Genomic DNA, 23,219 nt, shown 5'->3' on the forward strand with positions numbered 1-23,219 from the left:
TTCGGGAAGGATCCCCCCCGCCCCGCTTTTGGTCGCAGCTGAACCCGTCTTCACGCTAGAGACGAGGTTTGTCTGGTTCGTGTTGTCGTTGGTGTCATCGTTAACTCACTTCTTCTTGTTATGAAGTGTTGCATTATCTGGGAACAAAAAAACCAAACGGCACAAATCGTCACGGTTATTAAGGAAGTAAACAGACACGCGCGAAGTCATTTAAGGAGCAAATAGGTGCAGGTGCAGTTCCTTGGCGAATGGTTGGTTGGAAACAACAACAACAACGACAACAATTCAAACTAGGATTATACCCCCACCGGAGACACGATGGAGGTCGGGGTGGGATTTCGGGGCCAGAACCGTGAGAGAACGACCCCTGGTGGTGCGGTCCCATTCGGTTCACTCGGCCCCATCACCGGCGGCGAGAGCAGCCTCCGCCGGCGGGAACGTTTCCTGCTGCGGCCCCGACTGTGCGTGTGAGATCACTTCCAAATAAAAACACCGAGGAATCATGTGTAATGTTATTGTTGTTATTCGGAAGTTTGAGTCATGTAAAATAACTACGTATTAACCAAACAATTAAATAATTAAATCATTAACTCAAGGAAAGTGTATTTGTATAGCACACGTCATACGCAGGGGCAATTCAAAATGCTTTATTACATTAGACAAAAAAAAAAAAAATTATATAAAGGAAAGGAAGAACAAAAGCATAAAACATAACATCTTGAAGTGCAATTCATAACAGGCCTTCTAACCGTAAACCATTATATGAACGTATTTAACATGTAGGCCAATTTAGACATGGTATAGTATAGTAGTATAAATTGTATACATTGATTTATCTGTATTTATATTAAAGTCCAGTCTGTGTTTTATATTTGTATGTTGTTCAGTTTTGGTTTGTTTTTATCTGCCATTTTTATTCACACATTTATCCAAACTGCCGTAGACGCTCCTTCCAAGTTGGGGAAGCTCGTAGTTACCACCTCCACCGTGGGACTTGGAGGCAGCGTGAGACGCGCTTCCTGTGACGACGACGTCAACTGACTCGGGATCAGATCGTTGAACACATTTGCCGGAAACACTTCGCTGGAGTCGAGCGTATCAAACTGACTTCAGCTCAGTGTTTTTTAATGAATGAAATAAGGGGGTTGTATCCTCCAAAGGGAAGCTGTTGCTGAATTGAAACGAATTGGAACTCGGAAAAATGCACTCCCCTACTGGGAAGCGCAATGGAACTGCCGTTTAATAAAGACCGAAAGCTCGCTCTGGCAGATCCGACGCTCAGTAACATGGCGGCACACACCGCGACGGTGGAAGAAGATCCCTCCACATGTTTTCTTATTCGAAAGGCCTAACTTCGCCCCTACTTAGCCAATAACCACTCGTTTTTTTTTTTAATGTTATGTTAACTCCTCGGTTTGTATCTCCTAGAACTTACAATATTTACGAATAAACACACCTTTGCCGCGGGGGTTCCCGTGGTTCCCCGAGCGGAGACACTGCGACGCGAGTACCCGGACCCGGGAGTCGCCGATTTCCGAGTCGCGGCGGAAGGCAGCGTGTCCTCCACGCAGGCGACGTAACGTCACTACGTCACGCGCCTGCGAGCACGTCGGGTTCCTTCGGCGAAACATGTCGGCGCCCGATGCTTCGACAAAGGTAGCGAACCCCGGGCGCGCTAGGGGAGAGGGGGGGGGAGGGGAGGGGTTCCGAAAGCCGCGTTACGTGCTCCCCGAGAGACGTGACCGCCGCAGCGCGTACCGGGTCCGTGGGCGGCGCTGAGGCCCGTTGCCGCTCCGCTCCGCGCCGCGGTATCATTTGTTTGCGGTGTCGCGCGGAGCCCGACGTTGTCGTGCGCACAGGCGCAGCGGGTCGGCGGGGGGGCGGGGGGGGGGGTCAACGGGGCCTCGGTGGCGGTCCAGGGCTTACGCGCATCAACGTGGACGTGATCGCCACGTACGTTCTCGGACGCAAGGTTCTTGGTCTCCGGGGAAGCGTCGCTGCGTTGTAGGCAGGGGCACGTATTGTTAAACCAGCGCCGCGGTCTTAAAAGCGGGAGAATCACGATTCTACGTTCAAAACACAATGTGTTCCACGCACCGGATGCGTGGCGTTGATGGTGTTGGCTGTGGGTAAACATGGAGATGGGACATGTGTATGTACGGGATGAAGGGACTGTTGGGAGCACCGTCAAACGCACCAGCGACCCATCACGCGTCCGTCTGATTTGGGGCATTCGCCAGAGTGTACTCTTAAGTGCCACCCGGTGCCCCGGGGATCGGCCTGCATGGCCGTTGGGATGGTGATGGTGGGGTACATCAACGCCTCTGAACTCCTTGGTACATTCAAGCACCCCGTGTGAAGCACTTTTATCTTCCAATTTGGACATAAACCAGAGCAAAAGGAGAAAAGAGGAGCCACTCTTCATACTTTACAGCTGAATTATCCAAACCCCTACGGAGTTATCCACAACCAAATCTGCATATCCCGCAACCCTATAAATTTGAAATCGACCCGTTTGTTTTTTTTTTTGCTTGAAACATGATATTGTTGGCTTTTTGAATGTCTGCATAGGTCCTTTACAAGGAGTCACCTGAGTGTGATTCATTGGAAACTCAGACGCAGGCGACCGCTGCTCCCAGCCACGTTAAGGAAGGTACGTCTAGATCTCGTTCAAACAAACAGTTTATGGGTAAAATGTCTATGGCGTTTGAGTGATTTTCCTATTTTCATTTTGGCCTAGTTGTCATGAAGCCTAATGTGGCCTCGCCGTTTTGTCCAAGGTTATGCCGGGACTGTGGCTGTTGTGGAGACGGAGCCTGTCGCTGGGATGGCTTCGTTGTCTCCGTTTCTACCGCCCGCGAGAGACGCTTCTAAAGCTGGAGGGGAAAGCGATAGAGCGCCGACCTCCCCTCCGCCAATCAAAGCTGCTGCAGGTGAGATTGACATTCATTGAGCTTATTTTCGTTGTCGTGGATATGTCACTGTATCCGGGGCTCCGTTAAAAAGGAAAAAAGGGGGAATCTATTGAATTTGACACCTAATCAATTGTATGTACACCCTTCCCACAGGACATGCATCAAAATCTCTTTCGTCAGCATCCTCTTCCGCCTCCATCTCTCTATCTTTGTCCCCCGGAAGGGCCAAAATGAGTGTTTCCGGGCCTGGCACCAGCAAAGCTGCCCTACCGCCGGCTCCTCTTTCCTCCTCTTGCACTTCGCCAGCTGTCTCCAGTGCCCCATCGAAGATCCACCGGGCCCGTAAGACCATGAGCAGACCACCTCCCATGCAGGTGAGCCCACATCGTACCATCTAATGCCGTGAGATATTCTATTCTATTCTATTCTATTCTATTCTATTCTATTATAGTGGCAATCTCAAAGATTTCTGTTTCGTTGCTTTTGGCGGCGCCAATGGTGAAAAGCGGTAATTTCAGGTGTGTTTTTGGACCTCGCTTCCCAGAGATCCAAGCAGTGTCACCTGTGTGACGTTAGCACCTGGACCAACTACTGCTGGGTGATGGAAACCACGTAATTAATTAATTAATTAATTACAATTGTGATTTGAATGTATGGCAGGAAAGTCGCCACAGACACCCAGTACTCAGAATACTGCCAATGCAAGATTCATCGGTGGGCCGTAATGCTCAATCGCCTTTGTGTTACCTTACTCGGTGATAGTGACTTAACAGACATTTATTGAAATGAAAATTTTTGGAATTTGGCCCACCCACAAATAAAATTTCAGTTGGATGTTTTCTAATCAGTGGAGCATTTGTATTCGTCGTGAAATCATTAATGAATTGAATAATCAATTAATCAATCAACAGAAACTTATCAAACAAAGTTTTATTAATTTAATTGGTTGTTTGTGATTGATGTTTCATGTTTACATTTCTTATGTTTTTGATTCACAACCTTCCCCTAAATGGGAATGTCGGTCTGTTCCACATTATAGCTAGTACCTACTCCTGGTAAGCATTTTCAAGATTGTTTGGGTGCAGATAACTTGCAGTGACAATTTTATCATCAAATTTGCCCATCATTTACATTACTAAAGTATTTGTAGTTGCAGTTCTATTAATATGATGGTTCAGACTTTGAAAATTTGAATTCTTAAATAAAAGATTAATAAAACAACATTTTGAAAAGGAAAGGCTGTGCAACGTCTGTGTAACACAAACCAATTTATATTAAAACTTTTCAAATTTGGTGCTTTATACTGTATTGTAAGAGTTATTCACTTAAGTTTGGACCAATTTTGACCTGGCGTTCATTTGTTTCAGGTCAACCATGTTGAGACACCAATTGTTCCCGTTATTCCTTCTGGACCGTCCGCCTGCCCTTCTTCAAACAGTGAAACAGGTCAGTGGGCAAGTACACAATACTCTCATGTTAACTATTGTTACTTGAATTACCTGGTTTCTAACTGGGACGGTGTCTCTATGTCCCAACAGCTGCAAAAAAGAGAAAGTTGGATCCGTTATCAGACAGCGCACCTGAAAAGGAGGCCCAAGCACCAGAGGTAACTTCGAACTTGATCTAGTTCTACCTTCATTGTACATTAGAAATAATTCTGTGTTATGTCTTTAATTTCCTGGATCTTCAAAATAACATGGGTTTTGGCTTTGTGAAAGGGGGCGGAGCCTGTTACCAAGGTGACACCAGCGAGGAGCAGTGGTTGGCTGGGAGACACAGACGAAGAATCAGCCGATCGACGATATACAGACAAGGTGCTTTGATTTGATGTGTTTACAGTCAATATCAATACCATCACGTATATCCCTGTTTGTGCACTTCACTGTACCGCACTTACCTTACTTTAAAAAAAGACACAAAAATGTATGATATTGTATGATATGATTTTGGCGTCTCATATGCACATTCTTTTTAGTCTAAAGATGGTGTGGCGGAGGAAAGGGTGCAAGATAAAGAGGAGTCAGTGAACATATTAGTCTAAAAAGACAACATGGGATTTTCAATATTTTATGTCCCCTTTCAAGCTCTTGTTTTTGAAGCAAAGTCGGCAAGAATAGGAAAGACAAGGAGTAGGAGACAAGCTTTGCAAGTGTTGTTCAATTCCCGTTCGTAGGCCAAAAAATTTGAAACGTCAATATTTATCACTTGTAACTTTACTCAACTTATCTCTTTAGATATACTCTAGTCTCTAAATTGCATTCACTGCACTTCAAAACATTGATTTGTCCACACTTTTAAGAAACCGCGTTAACCGTCAGACAACACAGCAAACAACAGTTGTTTTTTTTTATGAGTTTATTTTTTTTTTATCATTAATTCTCACGAACCTACAGGGCTTGGAATCGGCAGAAAAGGAGGACCAGAGTAAGAACCGTACAAAGGCGTTTCCATGGAGCCGGTCTGAGCAGAAAGACACAGCAGATGGGTTGGAGACACCCGGAGGTAAAATAATTAATATTCTTTTTGTATTCCTTTTGATCAAAACCTTTTTCCCCCTCTTTAAGATGTTATCCTTACTGTTTTTGCATGATGTTATGGATTGACATTCCCCAACAATCTGCTTTTGTGCCGGTGAATTACCGGTATATCAACGTTTTGTTTTTTTCCGACATGTTTTATGGATCTATTCAACAACTTCAGAAAAGCCTCACTGTGTTGTTTGACGGCCCGGTCCCCGAGTTGAGTACCACTGATTTTGGCTTGTGATCTGGCCCCAACAATGATGGAAGCAGCAGGTTTGGTGGAAAGGTCCAGCGAGTACACGGAGGTTCCCCTGGGAGCCCTGGACATCGCTGCTGCAGACAGCTTAACGCTCTCCCCTCATCACGGTAGCTTTCATTTTATGTGTCATATTAACATAAAATACGCTGGTTGCTTGAGTCACATTTTGTCAGAAAATCTGGACCCATTGGCTTGTCATCAATAATGGAATTAATAAATTGGAATCGCACCAGTTAAAAAAAAAAAAAAAAAATCAGTGAAAACTTATATTCTATTTCATATTTTGCAAACATTTTGTGGATTAATTAAAAAAACGATTGGGAGCCAGATTTATCATTATATTATCGCTATGTACAGCAGCAGGCCACAGTAAATTGTCTCGTGCATGTGTCCCCCTGGCCTGCAGTTTGAGACCCCTGATTTAAACCTTACTAATTAATAATGGAATTAATAAATAGGAATTGCATCAGTAAGATATCGACAGTGGCATTGAAATGGTTAAAATACCCAGCATACTGTATGTAAGCCTGACTGTGTTTTGGTTTGGTTTTCACCACATTAACTGGACATTGACGCAGAGGGGTCTCCTTGGATTTGTCCTCTAGAAGGCAGCGATGCGGGGGAGATGGAGCGGCTGGAGGAGCTTCCTCTCTGCAGCTGCAGGATGGAGGCTCCGCGCGTCGACGCCACCGGCCAGCGGCTCAGCCGCCAGTGCATGGCCACAGAGAGCATCAACGGAGAGGTCAGTGCTCAGCACTGTGTTTAGGATATATTGTACATAAAGTCTTCATCTGTCAGGAAGATGGATGGATGGATAGATAGATAGATAGATACTTTATTCGTCCCCGTAGGTTAATTGCAGTGCTACAGCAGCTCACATAAAAAAAACAGACAATGATAACAAAGTAATAGGACTAGGCAAAAATTGCAACAAAGAATTTGCTAAAACACTGAAAAATGAGCAAGCCCCAAAATTAACTATAAGGTATAAAATATGTAGTAATATACAATAAACCCCAAAATAACAATAAACAATCAAATTAACATAACAAACTAGAAAACCAAAAATAAACAATGAACAGTAACAATTCTGCAAGATACAATAAATATAATAATAAACAATAAACCTGTTTTTAAATATTTCTATTTGTATCAAAAGACAAGTTCATAAATTTGATGTGCAGTATGTTAATTAGCTCAGATAAACCTGTCTGGTTTTAAACTGTTTTAATTGGCTGTGATTTTAGAAAGAAAGTTTTGACAATTGTGTGAAGTGAATTGAAAATAAATAAACGTATCCTTGACTGATCTTGTCTGCAAATTTTCACACCTTCTAAAAATGTTCTAGTATATCATTACTTTGCTGGGCAATATTTTCAAAAACCAGTATCCCATTATGTTTTGACAACTAACTCAATATTGACATTATTTTGGGGATGACTGTTGGTGGTTCAATGTCAGGCCTTGGTTCTGTGGATATTATGACCGTGCAGGTAGAGTCGTTGACTACTGTAGAACATCTGGAACAGTCTTAGAAGTTCAGGAAACAGCATTTAACTATGCTGCGAACCTAGGGCTGGACGATACGGCCAAAAATGTTGCCAAAATATGTTTATTTTACGATATAACTGTATTATTATTATTAATAATACTCAATTTACAGTTTTAAGTGTATTCTCATGGCTTGACATTAAATACTGAATAAATAATATAATAAATATGTAAACAAAAATAAATATATATATATATATATATATATATATATATATATATATATATATAATCATCATTGTTGTCTGAGAACAGTCCGAAAAGTTCCAGAATCTGCGTTCTCTGATTATATATGGGGGCCTTTGGAGTGGACCGTGTCAGATGTCACTGAAAATCATGGATTCTTTTTTTAATCGCTCTCCTTTTGCGGAGATAAGGGCCACGCAGGTTGGAAGGAGGGCGAGTTCGAGATCAAGTTGGTGAGCTCTGGGGGGCCTCATAGTACTCACTCTGGCAGCCCTGACTGGTCTGGCGCGGGCAGCACAAATCACTCGCTTTCCCAGCCTGCCCGGAGCAGTCTGTCAAGGTCTGACTCAGAGTCTGAGTGAGTGAGTGATTCTCAACCCGAGTCAGTGACTCGGGTTGAGAATCACTCTCAGTACAACTCTATTCTGATTGATCATAACATTTCATTTAAATTAGAATTTTAATTAAGACTTGTTTAAAAATAAACAATTTGCCTTTGAGAATTCTTGGTCTTTCAGTCTTTTATAACAATGATATGGCTCATTTTCCTGTAGCAAATCAGTGGCCAAATTGTGTAAATCACTGGGGACTGGGAGTGGGTGGAACTTTGATGATTCAGCGAGTGCGAGTGAGTGACTGGATGACTTGATACTCGGCTGTCAACTCGAGTTGAGGAGCTTGTGAGTCAGTGAAAGTAGCTCTGATTGGTTGAGTGCCTCTTCTGCGCTAGCCCCCAGGAACAGCACTGTGCTTTGAAGCCAATTTGACATAGTGGTCAAACCGTGTAATTACAACTGGGTCCGACAGGGGCCAAAAAAGCATTTTTTTCCTGCATGCAATCATGGGGAAAGGAATGACTGTAAAACCATGGATAATTTTTTCTGAGCGTCGCAACCTCTCCACGAAATGACTCATTTCACTGTCAGAATTGGATCTATTCGGTGTGCTAATATTTGGAAAATCTAGAAGGGCCGCACAATGAAATTATTTTATCCCATTCAAATTAGCAGAGCTCTAAACCGGAAGGTAGCTGGCTCGACCGTCGGAAGTCTCTGGTGCACCTGCTCTATGGGCCCTGAGGCCGGTGGGGGCATTCTCTGAGCTCTGAGTGACCGAGTGACTCAAAAACCCACCTCTCTGGAGGGAGGAAGGAAGGAAGGAAGAGGCCCCGTCTAACCTGGACCCTAACATTAGTCAGGCGATTGGCTGTTCGTGTCACATGGCTGTTTCTCTACTGTACGATTGGCTGTTCGTGTCGTGTCTTTGTAGGTAGAGGACAACGGACTCAAATAACTGTATCAAAAATAAATCTCCAAATTGTTTCATCGTTATCGTGGAAGATTTGATCGTGAAGATTATCGGTACTGTTTTATCGCTCAGCCTTACCATAACCACAATCCCAGATGATATTTAGTCTCATATCAGCATATCAATGCCATATCGATGTATCGTCAGCCCCTGACTCATCTGGCGGTGCCGTATTCTTTCTTCCTGTGTCGCTCAGCTGAGGAGTTGTATCAGTACGACGGTCAAGGGGGAAACCATGCGTCCGTCGAGCCGCGTGCCGCTCATGCTGCTCTGTGACAACCACCGCTCACACATGGTCAAACACCACTGCTGCCCCGGATGTGGATACTTCTGCATAGCGGTAAACTCTGTTCACTGCAGTTCATTTCTCCCCATCTCTCGACTCCGTTTCAATTGTTGCCTGCCATAGCACCGCCTAGCTGCAACGTGTGATGCTGCAACTGGAGATTGGGTGTGGGGAATTTCCTGTGGACTCATAGGGTATCTTTGGGCCGTCACCCTCCTTCCTTCCTACTCCTCCCTCCTCCAGGGGACATTCCTGGAGTGCTGCCCCGACCAGCGCATCGCGCACCGCTTCCACCGCGGCTGTGTGACCGTGCTGGGCGGCGGCCGCGGTCGCGGCACGGGGAACGGCGGCATGCTCTTCTGTCCCCACTGCGGCGAGGACGCCTCCGAGGCACAGGAAGTCACCGTCCCCTCCTTCGCCTCCGCCACCACCGTGGTCACCATGTCAGCCTCGTCCACCACCACGCCGTCCCTCCCTCCCCCCGCGATGACCTCGCCCTCCCTCACGGCGTCCACTGGCGGGATGAAGGACGCCAAGAGGCCCGAGAAGCCCGCCAGGTAACAGAGCCTGCATGCAGAGCAAGCAAGGAGAGAAATATAGACGAAGAACAACTGATTCAAGTTCGGGAGCAGCCCCCTAGAGGTGGTGCAGAGGTTCTGCAATGGGGGAGCAAGAGATTGACTGAGTTATGTAGAGCGGAACTAAAATTGATGCCTGAATAAATCCTATATCACACATTTAAATAAGATATCAAACACTTTTTTTTTTTTTAACTTTTTTTTTTTACATCCACAAAAGCGTATTGGAGGCACACAACAGAAAAAGTTTGATGTGAGTTTAACGTGCATCTTTTATTGCTCAACAAAATATGATATGAAGCTGGATGAACACACACATTCATGTTCTTGGTAATATTGTTGTGTTTTTAAATGAAGTACACTACGACTTGTATTGTTACTAGTTTTAATGTTATTAATGGAAAGGAAACTAGGGATTATACATGCCACGAGGGAATAGGGATCGTTCTGCCTGGAAATATATTGACATGTCTTGTTATTTCTTGCTGTGTGATCTGTTCTGCTGTTCTCAGTTTACATGATAGGCTTAAGTTCTGTGTGAGAATTACAGGTACGCAGTGGTCTATTTATGCATTCAAATTGACATTTACCTTGACATCGCTGTGTTCCCCTTGCCCTGTAAGGTGTTTGTCGAGCCGATTAAAACCTGGGTCATTGGACCCGGGACTGAGATTCGGGTTTTCCTTTCCCGCTGGTCACAAATGCCGGATGTTGGCAGGTGTTACCGGGTTTTTGGTGCAGTGGGAAAGGGGTATAAGTTGCGAGGTGGGGCCCCCTTGGATTGGATTGGACCCTAACCCCAGCAATCCACATTATGTAAAAGAAAACGTGACTCATCAGACCAGGCCACCCTCTTCCATTGCTCCATGGTCCAGTTCTGACGCTCACATGTCCATTGTAGGTGCTTTCGGTGGTGGACAGGGGTCCTCATGGACACTCTGACCGGTCTGTTGCTACCCAGCAAGCTGTGATGCACTGTGTGTTCTGACACCTTTTTATCACAGCAGCATTAACTTTTTCACCAATTTGTGCTACAGTAGCTCTTCTGTGGGATCAAACCAGACCGGCTAGACTTCACTCCCCACGCACATCAATGAGCCCTAGGGCATCCATGGCCCTATCGCCGGTGCACTGGTTGTCCTTCCTTGGATCACTTTTGGTCGGTACTAACCACTGGATACCGGGAACACACCCCACAAGACCTGCCATTATGGAGATGCTCTGACCCAGTCGTCTAGCCATCATAATTTGGTCCCTGTCAAAGTGGCTCAGATCCTTACGCTTGCCCATTTTTTCTGCTTCAAACACATCAACTTCAACAGCTGACTCCCACCCATTGGACAGGTGCCAATAGAACGAGTTGAGCAACGTTAGTCACTGCCCTGTCATTGTTTTTCATGTTGTAGCTGATCGGTGTAGATCTGCTGTAAGTAATATTTGTGTCAACTGTGTTTATACAAGATGCTCCAGTTGAATGAGTCAGTGTCAGATACGTAAACTCCTCAGAGCCAACGCAATTTCCAGACATTTATTAATTTATTTACAATCCAAACCTTTGCTATAATGATGCATGTGTTGGACACTATCAGGCTAAAATAGAGTAGTAGTGATCTCAAGAGAATAGCCACAATACAAAATCTGATAAACGATTATTCTGTGTTTCTAAAGGAGAAAAACAAATCGTATGTCAATCTTATATCATCGTGTTCTATAAACCCCAAACTAACAGTGTCTGTCGCTGTTTAGTTGAAGTAGTCGATCGGATCAATATCGTTGGTTTAGGATTCAGGAAATTGACACAGAGCATGTTTTTTTTTCCAATTATTTAGTATTTCTCTATGCTGCAAAATCACACACACACACACACATATTTCCGATCTTCAACGTCATTATCCCCCCTCCTCCAGCGCACGGATGCGGGGTCACGGCGTGGTCCTGCGGGAGGCGGAGCAGCAGCCGCAGCCCCCGCAACCCACAGCTTCGGTGGGGCCCACGGAGACAGCTCCCCCGGCAGAGGAAGGCGTGGACAGCGTGGGATCCTCCGTCTGTCTGCCCAACGGGAAGCTGGTCTGCCCCAGTGCACTTCCTCCTGGGGCCAGCAGGGCGGCGCTGCAGAAGGCCATTCTGACACAAGATACCGAGAGGTGACTACTTGGATCAATGGTCCTACTTTTTATGACATGTTTTGATGTTTCTATTATACAATGGGCTTTACATTTGCTTTTCTATGTAACTCTGACTCACTCAATTCATGTAGTTGTTCATCACAATTTTTTGTATGGCAATGAATTGTCAACTAAAAATAATTAAATAAATAAAAGTAACAGTAAAGAGAACAGTTACTAATTTAGGATGGATGTTTAAAAAAAACTTTTATATTTTCTTGTGAAAACATCAAATTTACCAACAAATTGCTGAACTGGAGCAACTCTACTTCCTCACGAGTAAAGTCTTCAACGTCAACAGTTCCTTACTTTCTCCAGTCAACTCTGTCTCCCTCCCGTACTCTGTGGTTGTTCAGGAGGAAGAAGCTGCGGTTCCATCCCCGGCAGCTCTATCCTGCAGCGAAGCAAGGCGAGGTGCAGAGAGTGCTGCTCATGCTCAGTAAGTGCCAGCATGACTTAAATTATGGCTGCATGATTGGGAATAAAAATGTGATGTGCTGTATCTGCATATTGCAATGAAGATGTTTCAACATCAGGGCAACAATTTGCGAAAACATTTTTACTAATATAAACACATCTGTGGTCATCGATGGATAATAAAGTTAGAATATAATTCATATAATTACAGAAATGTATAGCATTGTATGCCAATATGCAATACGGCGGCTGCTAAAGCCCCTGAAAACTCAGTCATACTTGTTTTATCCAACTGTGAGGGATGTAGTATTTTAGAGAGAACGGTTTCTGTCATGGGGATTATACACTGTATGTATGTTCATGTCTTGCTGATTACAAGACAAGATTCTGGCAAATTCTTCCACAATTCTATTATCAAGGTTTGTACCAGGTCCTTGAGGTGCTTGATTGCTTCAATTGAATTTTGTCTTTGGAAATTTAAGCACTGGAATACTTTGTCCATTTTGTGCCATAGTGCTTGAAATGTCCCTGAAAAAAATGTGATCATTGAAAATCTGCGATATTCCCCCTGGTTTTGTTATCCAAATCGTAACGTAATTAAACATTTGCACAATCACTTTTGCGCAGGGAGATATAAATGTATTAAATTTTTTTCCCAGTGGAGGGCATCGACCCCTCGTACCAGCCGGACTCCCAGAACAAACGCTCTGCTCTGCACGCTGCAGCTCAGCGAGGCCTGCTGGAGGTCTGCTACATGCTGGTACAGGTGCGATGCACAACATGTGGTAGATTAAAATGTTTTCAAATGAGCAAATTGGAATGCATTGAAAAACAGTCTATATACGCATTAGGGATGCAACGGTACAGTGGGCTGTTCAATATGTTACGGTTTTGGGGCCACGGTAACGGTATGGTTTAGGTATCTTTATATTTAAGGAAATCATAATAAATGAAATGGAAAAAAAGTCAAAAGGTGTAAAATGTTTTTCATAGTACTCTGTCTATAAATCACTAGTAAAGCCGCCTCTTCCTATAGGCCTAGGGGGCCACCCCGAGGGGGGGGGGAGTGGAGGGCGAGTGATCGAGGTGCATTTTATGCACCTGTCTCCCTCTCTTCCACGGCACAGACGATGTGTGCGTCTCCTTATGGAACGAAACAACTGCATATGGAACGGTATGGAACAAAACCATGCGTAATGGGGACACTTTCTCCCTGACTCTCTCTTAAGAAGAAGAATCTTTATTTGTCACTCTTAGGGACACGGCCATCCCAGGGGTTGATTTTCCGACTGGACACCTTGATTAATGGCAGTCTTTACAAAAACATTTCTATCTCGTTTTATCTAAAAAAAAAAAAATAGACTTCTCGTGCAAAAACAGAGAAATGCCACGTGGCAGCGTATGGGTGCGGCGCAGCATGGCGTACCGTAAGTGCAGGCTGTTAAACCACTGCTGCAGCTATTTTTGCATTAGAGGTCTATTTTATTGTATTTTTTCCAACTGCGCGCGGCTACGCAGCCTTTCCATAGAAACTGGAGATAAAACCACATAGACATGTTTTTGTGAGAGTGCAACCAATTTAAATGTTTTTATATGAGCCTACATTGTTCCAGAGACCTAGAGCTGCCGATGGATTTGCTTATTGATCAAGACCCGTTTTAAATACAAAGAACAAACACGCTGTTTGACGAGAAGTCTGCAATAAAAAGGGACACAGCCATCCCAGAGTTGTTATTTTCTGACTGGACACCACAACCCCGGGGTAGTTGTAGCCTCGTGGCAAGAAATAAGAGCGCCTTCCGACCCCGCCACGCGCCACAGTATCATCAAACTGTGTGCTAAAAAATATTGAAATCGCTGTTTTCAATATTCCTCCTCTCTCTATGACAACACCGATGCGTCTGGGACGCTTCACCACGCACCCGGTGGAAAACCATGCTGCAGGCTGTGTCCGGTGGACTTCTACCGTGACGTGGCAATGGACCTGCAACAGTGGATTCAATAGGATGCAGAACATATGACATGTTGCGCCCGGACGCTGCGCCAACACGTCTGGTGGACTTCTACAGTGATATCGCGATACCCCAGTTTGTGTGCGCGTATTGAACACGGTGGCACAGTGCATTGCACTGCTGTCTCACAGCAAGAAGGTCCTGGGTTCGATTCCAGCCTGGGACACTGTTGGCACTGTGCTCCAGCGGGTTATCTCCCAATTTGGAGCCTTTCTGTGGAGTTTGCATGTTCTCCCCATGCTCACATGGGGTTTCCTCCATCTAACATCAGTAAGGACCCCCACCAAAAACATGCACACATGGTAGCAGCACAGCATGGTAGCAGTAGTCTGACCAGCGATGGACATATGGAACCAGGGTCCCGGGCGCGTTGTCAAATGCTGCCCACTGCTCCTGGCTGCCCCCCGGAGGAAGGATAAGCCAGGATGGGTCAAAAGCAGAGGCCACATTTCACCCGCCACCATCCAAAGCGTGTGTGTGTCTGTGTATGCATGTGTTGTAGTGTGGTGTGTCATGTAATGATTAAAGATTCTTCTAACTGTAGGGGCCATACCAAACGGTTTGATAACATACCATGTACCGTTGCATCCCTAATATGCATATAATGCCTTATAATGCCACAGTTAATCATCAGCTTCGTTTGAAAAAAAAAAAAAATCTTTGGTTATGTATTTATAGGCAGGCGCTAAAGTGGACGCCCAAGACAAGACCCTGAGGACCCCTCTGTTGGAAGCGGTCATCAACAATCATGTGGAAGTGGTTAGGTACCTGGTCCAGAGTGGTGCCGCTGTCTATCACACTGTGAGTTGATTATTTATATCCAAAAGACAATATTGTAAGTTGCTTTTCTTCCCTTACCTCTGTGCTTGTCCCTCTTGTACCTCAGGAGGACGATGGCTATACTGGTCTCCACCACGCAGCCAAACTGGGAAACCTGGAGGTGGTCCACATGCTGCTGGAGACTGGGCAGGTGGACATAAACGCCCAGGTGAGCGGAGAGTCTGTTGTTATTCCGAAATGTATCTCATTTATCGTTACAGCAGTAGATACACTCAGGATCTCTCAGATCTCAGAATAAAAATATAATAAAAACAGTAAATAGAATTTGAACACAAATATTGTAGATGTCTTTTTGATGTCCCTCATTGAGTGAAACATAAAGGCTGTGCTTAACAGGGAGACTTTCTCAGTCACTCTCTGACACCCGCCCCCCCCCCCCCCCCCCCCGGACCCTCTCCGGTGCCCAGCCATTCATGATTTCTGTGGGCAGGCCTGATTACACTTAATATGATTTAGTTTGTTTCCTCCTCTCAGGACAGCGGTGGATGGACCCCCATCATCTGGGCTGCTGAACACAAGCACATCGATGTGATCAGAGCGCTGCTGAACCGAGGAGCCGACGTCACCATTAAGGACAAGGTGCGTGAAGTTGAAGCACTGTCCCGTGTCATTGTTATGGTTTTTGGCAACTGTTTTTTTTTTTAAGACATCCTGCTGGGCTTCCCATCCCAAAATCCCCAAATGTCGCTTCCCATCGTAGATAACTGTTAATAGCACAACCTTATAACCGCGGTGCTGCAGCTTGTCACCATGAGTCAATGCAGTCCGATGGGGAAAACATTTGAGAAAAAAAAAGTTTCATCTCCTTTTTGCAAAACACTGTCCTCCCTCCCAGGAGATGAACGTGTGCCTGCACTGGGCGTCGTTCGCAGGAAGCGTGGACATCGCTGAGCTGGTGCTGAACGCCGGCTGCTCCCTCTCCTCCGTCAACATGCACGGAGACACTCCTCTGCACATTGCAGCCAGAGAGGGCTTCCTGGAGTGCGTCACGTAAGTCAACGTAGTTAAGAAGATTAGGATTATTATGATTTAACAAGAAGATTATCGACAGTCAACCGATGGACGCCTTCCTCTTTTCGTCGTCTCTCGTTGGTCAGAAACCTCTATGTAGCGCCGTGTCTCTCGCCCCGACCCGCTGCAGGTTGTTCCTGTCCAGGGGGGCGGACATTGACATGATTAACCGGGAGGGAGACACTCCTCTTACTCTGGCCCGAGCCGACACGCCCGTGTGGGTCGCTCTCCAGATCAACAGGAAGCTCCGAAGGGGGATCGCCAACCGCGTGCTCCGGACTGAACGCATCATCTGCAGGTAACAGTGATTTGTTGTCAGCCTATATATATATATATATATATATATATATATATATATATATATATATATATATATATATATATATATATATATATATATATATATATATATATATACACAGGTGCTCCTCACTTTCTGACCGAGTTCCGTTCCTAAGTCCAGGTCGTTAAGTGAATTGGTCGATATGCAAGGATCAGTGTTATTTCACGGTAAGGGGGCGTGGCCATTGCGAACACTAGTATAGTGAATACTGACAGACTGCAGGAACGAGACTGTGAACGGTGATGAGATGTATATAGTGTACATAGTATATATTCTGTATATTTAGTGTATATAGTGTCTATAGTATATAAAGGGTGATCAGATGCTTGACGCTGAGACACAACCCTACGCCGCAGTATTGTACGCAGCATACAATACCGACTGGTCGGAGAGCTGGTTGTAAGTCAGAACGGTCATTAAACAGGTAGGTCGTTAAGTGAGGAGTACGTGTGTGTGTGTGTGTGTGTGTGTGTGTGTGTGTGTGTGTGTGTGTGTGTGTGTGTGTGTGTGTGTGTGTGTGTGTGTGTGTGTGTGTGTGTGTGTGTGTGTGTGTGTGTGTATTTTTTTCTTTCCTTTCTGGATTTTCCATCCAGAAAGACAGACCATGCTGACTTTTTGGTTTCATGTTATTTTGTGACTTGGCTGTGTCAGTGACGTTGCTCAGGGCTACGAGAATGTCCCCATCCCATGTGTGAACGCGGTGGATGATGAGGGCTGCCCCTCCGACTACAAATACGTTTCGGAGAACTGCGAAACCTCCGCCATGAATATAGACCGAAACATCACACACTTGCAGGTAAATCATGTTCAAAAATAGCTTACCATCTCGCTCTCGCTCTTCATCACTCTTTCTGTATCTCTGCTCTTTCTCACTGTTTCATCACCATCCTCTGTTTTGTTTTCTCTTTTGACTGTTTAAAAAAATATATACGGACATGGACAAATTTGTTGGTACCCTTACAGCTCATTGAAACAAATCTTCATTCCTCCTGAAAAGTGATTAAATTAAAAGACACTCTATGACATACCAAAGGCATGCAGGTATACATGAGAAAATTGCTTTTAATTTCATCACTTTTCGGAGGAATGAAGATTTTTTTGTCAGCTTCAATGAGCTGTAAGGGTACTAACTAATTTGTCACGTCTGTATATAGTATTGCATCCTTTACATGACACATGACCGGCCATAACATAATGTAAACCAAAACACCTGTCCGGGGGATAAATATGAAGAAGATCAAATTAAATAGAAATAGCACTTCTCTTTTTACCTAATGCATTCTCAACTATCATCTGCTACTCTTGAATATATGATGCTCTTTACTCTTGAATATTCATGCTTGTATACGCAAGACCAGAGGTTTTGTATACATGAGACCAGAGGTTGATAAACTGTTTATTTTGGCCAAGACCTTGCTGACCAAACTGAAAACCAGCACCATCTTTAGTGAGGTCTAGCATACATATTTATTGAAAAATGTAAATAAAAACCTAGAAGTCAAACAAAAAGTTTTTGAAACCTTTGCTGCGGGCCCCCTTCCATTCCTTTGATGAACCCCTGTGAGCTGTGGACACCAGTTTAGGAGCCCCCGTACTGGAGCACTGTGACGTACTTAAAGCGAACAGAGTCAAGTCGAGTTGAGCCTGTGACATGTAATGGAAACACGCCTTAAGTGTGATGAGGGATTTTCTGGTCCTCAGCACTGCAGCTGCTCAGACGACTGCTCCTCCAGTAACTGCCTGTGTGGACAACTCAGCATCCGCTGCTGGTACGACAAGGTAAATGTAAATGTCGTTCTACAAGCCTCAATACACACACCTCATTTATACCAAGCGATTAAAAAACGTTGATGTTCACATTGTAATATAATAAATCGTCTCCAGAATCGCTTTTACGACATTGATTATGCCGAGGAAATGTACATTTAATCCAGCGTGGGTGGAAATACGCTTATAATAGTAGATAACAATGAGATTAATAATTGATTTAGGTCATGAAAGCACCATAAAAGATGTCCCAAATTAATTGATACACATATTCACAAAGAATGGGAAATAATTCATTTCAATATTAGAGTATGTAACGCCTACTAAATGGCCCACTTAGTTGTTTTGAACTAGGGTATTATTTAGATATTGGGTTTTTTTGTGCTTTTGTTATTAAAAAATCCATTACCGTAACACATCCGTTGTTACAATAATGTAACCCTACATTACTGCAACAATGTAGCACTTCGTATTTTGGAAATAAATATTTATTTTAAGCATGACAATATGAAGAATAGCGATGGAGTCGACATTTTGCACTGTCATTGTGTGTTCCGCCTTTTTTATACTAAACTGATCCAAAATAAGCAAAGCGAACAGTCATTACCATCTTTTATTTTCTGTGCGCATTACATGAATGCATTTTTTTATAAGAAAAGCACAGGGAAAAAAACACTCAAATAATAAAAATTGTTTAGAGCCACTAAGTGGGCCATATCGTAGGCGTTGTGTACTTGTAATATTTAAATAAATTATTTCACATTCTCTGTGAATATGTGTGTCAATTCATTTGGGACATGTTTTATGGTGCTTTCAAGGGAACGATCCATATGTAGATATAATAGATATACTAATATTAATAATAGACAATGAGTCTAAGATTATCTTGTATTTTAATGAATACAGATCAGATTAAAAAAAAAAGGTTTATATTTGTTTTGCATGAAGTCCTTGAAAATGAAAAAACATTGCTTAAATAAAGTACTTGAAAGTCCTTGAATTACATTTTTTTTATTGCCAGAATGAGCCCTGAGTTAAAATTTGAGCCCATCAGTATCATTTCTCCGTGAGGCTTTCGTGTACTGATATCCTCCCTCACGTGCGCTCATGCTTAGCGTGTTGCTCGACACGAGACTGTTCTGTCCTGGCAAAAGATCTAAAAGGTCTACTTGTGTTTCCCAGCGTCTTTCTAATTAGTAAAAATAGAAAAGTTCTGTCATTTACATAGTAACAAGCGAAACTGTCCAGATCCCGGGGAGGGGGGGGGGTGGTTCTACAGGTATGTGACTAACACCCCCCCCCCCCCACCGCCAAATATAAATCAAGCCTTCACCGAGTCGAAGGGCCTTGGATGCTTTACTCTTTGGTTACTTTGTTTTTTTTCCTCCTCTATCTACTTCCAGGACCAACGGTTGCTCCAAGAGTTCAACAAGATCGAACCCCCGCTCATATTTGAGTGCAATCTGGCGTGTGCCTGCTACAGAACGTGCAAGAACAGGGTTGTCCAAGCAGGAATCAAGTAAGTTGAAGTTAAATTCGCACAGGTTAACAGGAAGTAGCAACGTGCACTATATCCACGAGACAGGAAGTTGTTGCGTTGATGTTTGTTTCATGTTTTGTCTTTTTTTTTTTTTTTTTTTATGGAATCATGCATCTGAATTTCAATGCGATTTGATGGCACCTAACCCCCCCCCCCCCCTCAGAGTTCGTCTCCAGCTGTACCGGACGGAGAAGATGGGCTGGGGGGTCCGCGCCCTGCAGGACATTCCCCAGGGCAGCTTCATCTGCGAGTAAGTGGGATGATCTGCCGCTTGGGGCAGCGGCGGAGGGGGGGGGAGGGGGCGAGTGCCCTGAGGACGAGGGACTTTACGTTTGTTGTGTTTGTTTTTTTGTTTTGTTTTTGTTTTTTTTTTCAAAACAGATACGTGGGCGAGCTGATCTCAGACGCAGAAGCAGACGTCAGAGAAGACGACTCGTACCTGTTTGACCTAGACAATAAGGTCCGCCTTTTAACCATTTTATTTATTTATTTTTAGGGCTACATTGGACAGGGAGGGGAGGGATGGGGATGGGAGGGAGGTTGAGTGCATATGTTGTGCGGGAGAAAATATGTTTAGGAAAGGTGCAGAATTTTATTTTTATTTTTTAATTTTGTTTTGGTCCCTGCAATTTGCTCGAGGACCTCCAGGGGACCGTGGACCCCAGGTTGCAAACACTTCATCCATCCAGCCGTCTGTTTCTTTCTCTTTTCTGGTCAGGACGGCGAGGTGTACTGTATCGACGCCCGTTACTACGGCAACATCAGCCGCTTCATCAACCACCTGTGCGACCCGAACCTCATCCCAGTGCGAGTGTTCATGCTGCACCAGGACCTAAGGTTTCCCCGCATCGCGTTCTTCAGCTCCAGAGACATCCTCAATGGGCAGGAGCTTGGGTACGACTCCTAAACGTTCAGTGTTGGTCGATACCAGGGGCACCGAACAGATCCACCACAGTTTTGGGTGAAATTAGTGGACAAATTAGCACATTTTCTCTATTGATGCGTGTTACGTTCTTCTTTGTATCAAATCATGGTTTTGACAGTGCTCTTGGTATCAGATTTTTTTTTTGTGAATATATTCTGATACAATAGTGTGTGTGTGTGTGTGTGTGTGTCTGTGTGTGTGTCTGTGTGTGTGTGTGTGTGTGTGTGTGTGTGTGTGTGTGTGTTTTTTTCTTTTTTTTGCTACAACAGTATATGTTAGTATACACGCATCAGCCACAACATTAAAACCACAGAGAGGTGAAGTGCATAAGATTGCTCATCTTGGCACCTGTCAAGTGGTGGGATGTATGAGGCAGCAAGTGAACAGTCAGTTGTTGAAGTTGATGTGGTGTGTGATGTTGTTGAAGGATCTGAGCCACCTTGACAAGGACCAAATTGTGATGGCTAGACGACTGGGTCAGAGCATCTCCAAAACGGCAGGTCTTGTGGGGTGTTCCCTGAATGCAGGGGTTAGTACCGACCAAAAGTGGTCCATGGAAGGACAACCGGTGAACCGGCGACAGGGTCATGAACGCCCATGGGCTCATCGATGCGCGTGGGGAGCCAAGTCTAACTTGTCTGGTCTGATCCCACAGAAGAGCTACTGTAGCACAAATTGTTGGAAAAAGTAAATGCTGCTGTGATTGAAAGGTGTCAGAACACACAGTGCATCACAGCTTGCTGCGTATGGGGCTGAGTAGACACAGACCGGAGTGTCCATGCTGACCCCTGTCCACCACCGAAAGCTCCTACAATGGACATGTGAGCGTCAGAACTGGACCATGGAGCAATGGAAGGAGGTGGCCTGGTCTGATGAATCACGTTTTCTTCTACGTGGTCTTCTATCATGTGGATGGTGTGTGTGTGCATCGTTTACCTGGGGAAGAGATGGCACCAGGATGCACTATGGGAAGAAGCCGGTGGAGGCAGTGTGATGCTCTGGGCAATGTTCTGCTGGGAAACCTTGGGTCCTGGCATTCGTGTGGATGTTACTTTGACACGTAGCACCTACCTAAACATTGTTGCAGACCATGTAAACCCCTTCATGGCAACGGTATTTCCTGATGGCATTGGCCTCTTTCAGCAGGATAATTTGCCCTGCCATGCTGCAAAAGATGTTCAGGAACAGTTTGAGGAACATGACAAAGAGTCCAAGGTGTTGACTTGGTCTCCAAATTCCCCAGATCTCAATGTGATCAGGTATATGTGGGATGTGCAGGAACAACAAGCCTGATCAACTTGCAGGACTTAAAGGATCTGCTGCTAACGTCTTGGTGCCAGACACCACAGGACACCTTCAGGGGTCTTGTGGAGTCCATGCCTCCACAGGTCACAGCTGTTTTGGGGGCACGAGGGGGAGCTACACCATATTAGTGGTTATGAGTGTTGGTTTTAATGTTATGGCTGATCAGTGTATGTTCTGATAATGACACCCTACTTTAACCTAGAATCCAAACATTTTAGTGTATAAAACCCTGACTTCTTTCCTTCCTCCTATACTCCCTCTGTTTCATGTCTTCTGCCTACTTTCCTTCCTTCCTTCCTTTCTTCCTCCCCTCCTGCCTACTTGCCTTCCGTCCTTTGTTTTCGCATTTGTTTTTAAAATGTAGAATTATAAACCTGTGGGTGATGCTGACCACCCTTGGTCAGTATCACCCACAATCTGTCTCTTCCCTCAGGTTTGACTATGGCGACCGCTTCTGGGACATTAAGAGCAAGTACTTCACCTGCCAGTGTGGGTCAGAGAAATGTAAACACTCTGCGGAGGCCATTGCCCTGGAGCAGAGCCGGCTGGCACGGCTGGATGTCTGCCCAGACACGGGACCTGAATTTGGGACGAGCATTCCAGGAAACTCTTAGACTCGCCCAGTGGGCCTTTCACGTCAACCAAATCACATCATATTTCACATCAAATGGACAACTGAAACGAAGAAAAGAATAAAACTGGGTTTTATTTAATTGATCTCATTATCCCCCTCTCCTTTTATGGAGTATAGTGGACCTTTTCATATCTTTTTTTTTTTTTTTTTAAATCATCTGAAACTGTCAACCGTTATCAACCAAGGCACTGGGATGGTCAGCTCTGTGGGTGCTACCGTGGTCTTGGGTTAAGAACACTACTCTTTATATCGGCTCACATACAGTAGATGTGGACTATATCATGACTTTTTCCACCATGAGTCATGGATTTTTTTTTTTATGCACTAGGAGTCTGCTATGAAATATAAGCTGCCTTCTCTGCTGTGCCAAGATAAAGTTTCATTTTCTCACATCATAATTATGAAATCTGTAGTGCGACTTACCGTCATTTGTAACCTGTACAAAGCATCCATTTATGTTTTCGTCAGCCTGTCTTTTGTATTTTTTTGTATACATTTTCTTCTTTTAGCATGTAAACCGACATAAATTTGCAAATCAATTGATCTGTGGACTATTCATTATTTTGGTGTAAGTGTGGATGATGTTTTCAAGATACACCTAACGCAGGAAACACCACGTCGTTCTTGTCATTGAAGGGAGAGGCAGTTTTTTTTT

At 44.4% G+C, this 23,219-nt stretch overlaps 1 protein-coding gene across 1 annotated transcript; it reads left to right on the forward strand.

Moving 5' to 3' along the window:
* Window positions 1-1,629: 1,629 nt before the first annotated feature.
* Window positions 1,630-23,076, forward strand: ehmt2 (euchromatic histone-lysine N-methyltransferase 2; the record flags this gene model as incomplete). The annotated part of the gene is made up of 28 exons (XM_080008090.1): window positions 1,630-1,656; window positions 2,572-2,653; window positions 2,781-2,933; window positions 3,222-3,289; window positions 3,460-3,513; window positions 4,283-4,361; window positions 4,454-4,521; window positions 4,634-4,729; window positions 5,309-5,417; window positions 5,708-5,803; window positions 6,302-6,438; window positions 8,938-9,081; window positions 9,271-9,584; window positions 11,513-11,749; window positions 12,127-12,209; window positions 12,847-12,953; window positions 14,878-15,000; window positions 15,086-15,187; window positions 15,514-15,618; window positions 15,875-16,029; window positions 16,181-16,348; window positions 17,045-17,189; window positions 18,095-18,178; window positions 19,564-19,679; window positions 19,864-19,950; window positions 20,082-20,160; window positions 20,419-20,594; window positions 22,364-23,076. The coding sequence occupies 28 exons, from the start codon at window positions 1,630-1,632 to the stop codon at window positions 22,542-22,544; spliced, it is 3,375 nt and encodes a 1,124-aa protein (XP_079864216.1). The 3' UTR covers window positions 22,545-23,076.
* Window positions 23,077-23,219: the final 143 nt, after the last annotated feature.

Source organism: Zeus faber, assembly GCF_960531495.2.
Source record: "Zeus faber genome assembly, chromosome: 1".
In the NCBI taxonomy this organism is placed as follows: Eukaryota; Metazoa; Chordata; class Actinopteri; order Zeiformes; family Zeidae; genus Zeus; species Zeus faber.